This window comes from Rana temporaria, chromosome 4 (assembly GCF_905171775.1).
Source record: "Rana temporaria chromosome 4, aRanTem1.1, whole genome shotgun sequence".
In the NCBI taxonomy this organism is placed as follows: domain Eukaryota; kingdom Metazoa; phylum Chordata; class Amphibia; order Anura; family Ranidae; genus Rana; species Rana temporaria.
Window position 1 is genome coordinate 471094042 of NC_053492.1, and position 3903 is coordinate 471097944.

At 44.5% G+C, this 3903-nt stretch overlaps 1 protein-coding gene across 1 annotated transcript in view; it reads right to left on the bottom strand.

Annotated features, from left to right (window-relative positions):
• The window catches only part of SLC35B2 (solute carrier family 35 member B2), an 18072-nt gene extending 14391 nt beyond the window's left edge, over positions 1-3681 (bottom strand). The window contains exon 1 of the mRNA XM_040351796.1: positions 3653-3681. Within this exon, the coding sequence (XP_040207730.1) occupies positions 3653-3666 (14 nt within the window). The 5' untranslated portion in view covers positions 3667-3681. The remainder of the gene's footprint in view (positions 1-3652) is intronic.
• Between the last annotated feature and the right edge of the window lie 222 nt (positions 3682-3903).

Consider the following 3903-nt stretch of genomic DNA (forward strand, 5'->3'; position numbering starts at 1 on the left):
ATCAACTGTCCAGAATACACCCCCCCATCAACTGTCCAGAATACCCCCCCCCATCAACTGCCCAGAATACACCCCCCCATCAACTGCCCAGAATACCCCCCCTATCAACTGCCCAGAATACACCCCCCCATCAACTGCCAGAATACCCCCCCCATCAACTGCCCAGAATACACCCCCCCCCATCAACTGCCCAGAATACCCCCCCCATCAACTGCCCAGAATACACCCCCCCCCATCAACTGTCCAGAATACCCCCCCCCCATCAACTGCCCAGAATACCCCCCCCATCAACTGCCCAGAATACACCCCCCCATCAACTGCCCAGAATACACCCCCCATCAACTGTCCAGAATACACCCCCCCCCATCAACTGTCCAGAATACACCCCCCCATCAACTGCCCAGAATACACACCCCCATCAACTGCCCAGAATACACCCCCCCATCAACTGCCCAGAATACACCCCATCAACTGCCCAGAATACACCCCCCCATCAACTGCCCAGAATACACCCCCCCCCATCAACTGCCCAGAATACCCCCCCCATCAACTGCCCAGAATACCCCCCCCATCAACTGCCCAAAATACACCCCCCCCATCAACTGCCCAGAATACACCCCCCCCATCAACTGTCCAGAATACACCCCCCATCAACTGCCAAGAATACCCCCCCCCCCATCAACTGTCCAGAATACACCCCCCCCATCAACTGCCCAGAATACACCCCCCCATCAACTGCCCAGAATACACCCCCATCAACTGGGACCTTCCCCATGCAGCGGGGGACTCGGTAGGGTTGCCCGTCTCCCTCTCTCTTTGCTTTGGCATTGGAACCTTTAACCATTTCACCGAACCTCTCCGATCTCCTTCCATAGGAAGCCATTTATGTCATGTGACTTTCCCCCGGGACATGGCATCAGAAAACGCACATGTGTGAGAGGCATACGTATCGTATGATCTACCCAACATACCCGAGTATATATACCCGAGAGTATACCCGAGTATCCATACCCGAGAGTATACCTGAGTATGATCTACCCAACACACCCGAGTATCCATACCGAGTATATCAGGAGCATACCTGAGTATTATCTACCCAACACACCCGAGTATCCATACCCGAGAGTATACCTGAGTATCCATACCTGAGAGTATACCCGAGTATCCATACCTGAGAGTATACCCGAGTATCCATACCCGAGAGTATACCTGAGTATCCATACCTGAGAGTATACCTGAGTATTATCTACCCAACACACCCGAGTATCCATACCGAGTATATCAGGAGCATACCTGAGTATTATCTACCCAACACACCCGAGTATCCATACCCGAGTATATCGAGAACATACCTGAGTATTATCTACCCCACACACCTGAGTATCCATACCCGAGTATATCAGGAGCATACCTGAGTATTATCTACCCAACTATATCAGAAACATACCTGAGTATCCATACCTGAGTATTATCTACCCAACTATATCAGAAACATACCTGAGTATCCATACCTGAGTATTATCTACCCAACACACCCGAGTATCCATACCCGAGAGTATACCCGAGTATTATCTACCCAACACACCCGTACATCCATACCGAGTATATCAAGAGCATACCTGAGTATCCATACCTGAGTATATCAGGAGCATACCCGAGTATTATCAACCCCACTATATCGGAAACACACCCGAGTATCCATACCCGAGTATATCAAGAGCATACCTGAGTATTATCAACCCAACACACCCGATTATCCATACCCGAGTATATCAAGAGCATACCTGAGTATTATCTACCCCACACACCCGAGTATCCATACCCGAGTATATCAGGAGCATACCCGAGTATTATCTACCCAACACACCCGTACATCCATACTGAGTATATCAAGAGCATACCTGAGTATCCATACCTGAGTATATCAGGAGCATACCTGAGTATCCATACCCGAGAATATCAGGACCATACCTGAGTATTATCTACCCAACACACCTGAGTATTTATACCCAAGTATATCAAGAGCATACCTGAGTATTATCTACCCCACACACCTGAGTATCCATACCCGAGAGTATACCTGAGTATTATCTACCCAACACACCCGAGTATCCATTCCCGAGTATATCAGGAGCATACCTGAGTATTATCTACCCAACTATATCAGAAACACACCTGAGTATCCATACCCGAGTATATCAAGAGCATACCTGAGTATTATCTACCCAACACACCTGAGTATCCATACCGAGTATATCAGGAGCATACCTATCTACCCAACATACCGGAGTATCCATACCTGAGTATATAAGGAGCATACCTGAGTATCCATACAGAGTATATCAAGAGCATACCTGAGTATCCATACCCGAGAATATCAGGAGCATACGTATCGTATTATCTACCCCACTATATTAGAAACACACCTGAGTATGAATATTATTATTATTATTATTATTATAGAGGATTTATAGAGAGCCGACTGTGTATATTGTGCTCTACAATATAATCAAAATATATCAGGAACATACCTGAGTATTTATACCCCAGTATCTATTTTTTTGCTTTACTTATTCTTTATTAATTTTTCATCATCTTTAAAAACAACAGTTGGTTACAATCATATATCTTTTTACCATTTCTATTTCACATATTTCATACATGTCTTCTATATTCCCCCTTCTATTTTACCCTTTTCCCTCCCTACCTCAGTATCTATACCCAAGTATATCAGGAACATACCTCAGTATCTTTACCCAAGTATATCAAGAACAGACCTGAGTATCTATACCCAAGTATATCAGGAACATACCTGAGTATCTTTACCCAAGTATATCAGGAACATACCTGAGTATCTATACCCAAGTATATCAAGAACAGACCTGAGTATCTTTACCCAAGTATATTAGGAACATACCTGAGTATACCCAAGTATATCAGGAACATACCTGAGTATACCCAAGTATATTAGGAAAATACCTGAGTATCCATGCAAAGTATATCAGGAACATCCCTGAGTATCTATACCCAAGTATATCAGGAACATACCTGAGTATCTATACCCAAGTATATCAAGAACAGACCTGAGTATCTATACCCAAGTATATCAGGAACATACCTGAGTATACCCAAGTATATTAGGAAAATACCTGAGTATCCATGCAAAGTATATCAGGAACATCCCTGAGTATCTATACCCAAGTATATCAGGAACATACCTGAGTATCTATACCCAAGTATATCAGGAACATACCCGAGTATCTTTACCCAAGTATATCAGGAACATACCTGAGTATATACCCAAGTATATCAGGAACATCCCTGAGTATCTATACCCAAGTATATCAGGAACATACCTCATCTATAGCCCAGTAGATGAGTAACATAAGCTAATACTCATACCCACGTGTAGCAGGAATTTTCTCAGTTTATACAGTATTTATAGTATATATCCCAGTATATCAGGAACATACTTCAGTATTTACACTCCAGCATAGGAGGAAAACGTCACAGTATTTATACCCCTGGTATATCAGGAACCTCTTTCAGTATTTATACCCATTATATTGGGAAAATACCCCAGTATTAGGGTTTTGGTTAACCCTTGGCCTGGGAAACCCCATAGGTGGGAGGATTCTACACCTGTACTCACCCCAAGGTCACCATGTCACCCAGGCACACCGGTCATCCAATCCTGGCTGCTGTCCGATCTACATACACAGGTAAGATGTGGATCTCTCTGTGTCACACCTTCACCTGTTAGGAGCAGTATAGCCCGCCTATAGTCCAGGGAAACCCTGAACGCCTATAGGCGTGTCCCCTCCTGTGAGTAACAATAGGCTCCGAACGCTGATCATCTCCTGGCTTTAAAGCGGAACTAAACAAATTTGTTTAACAGTTCCC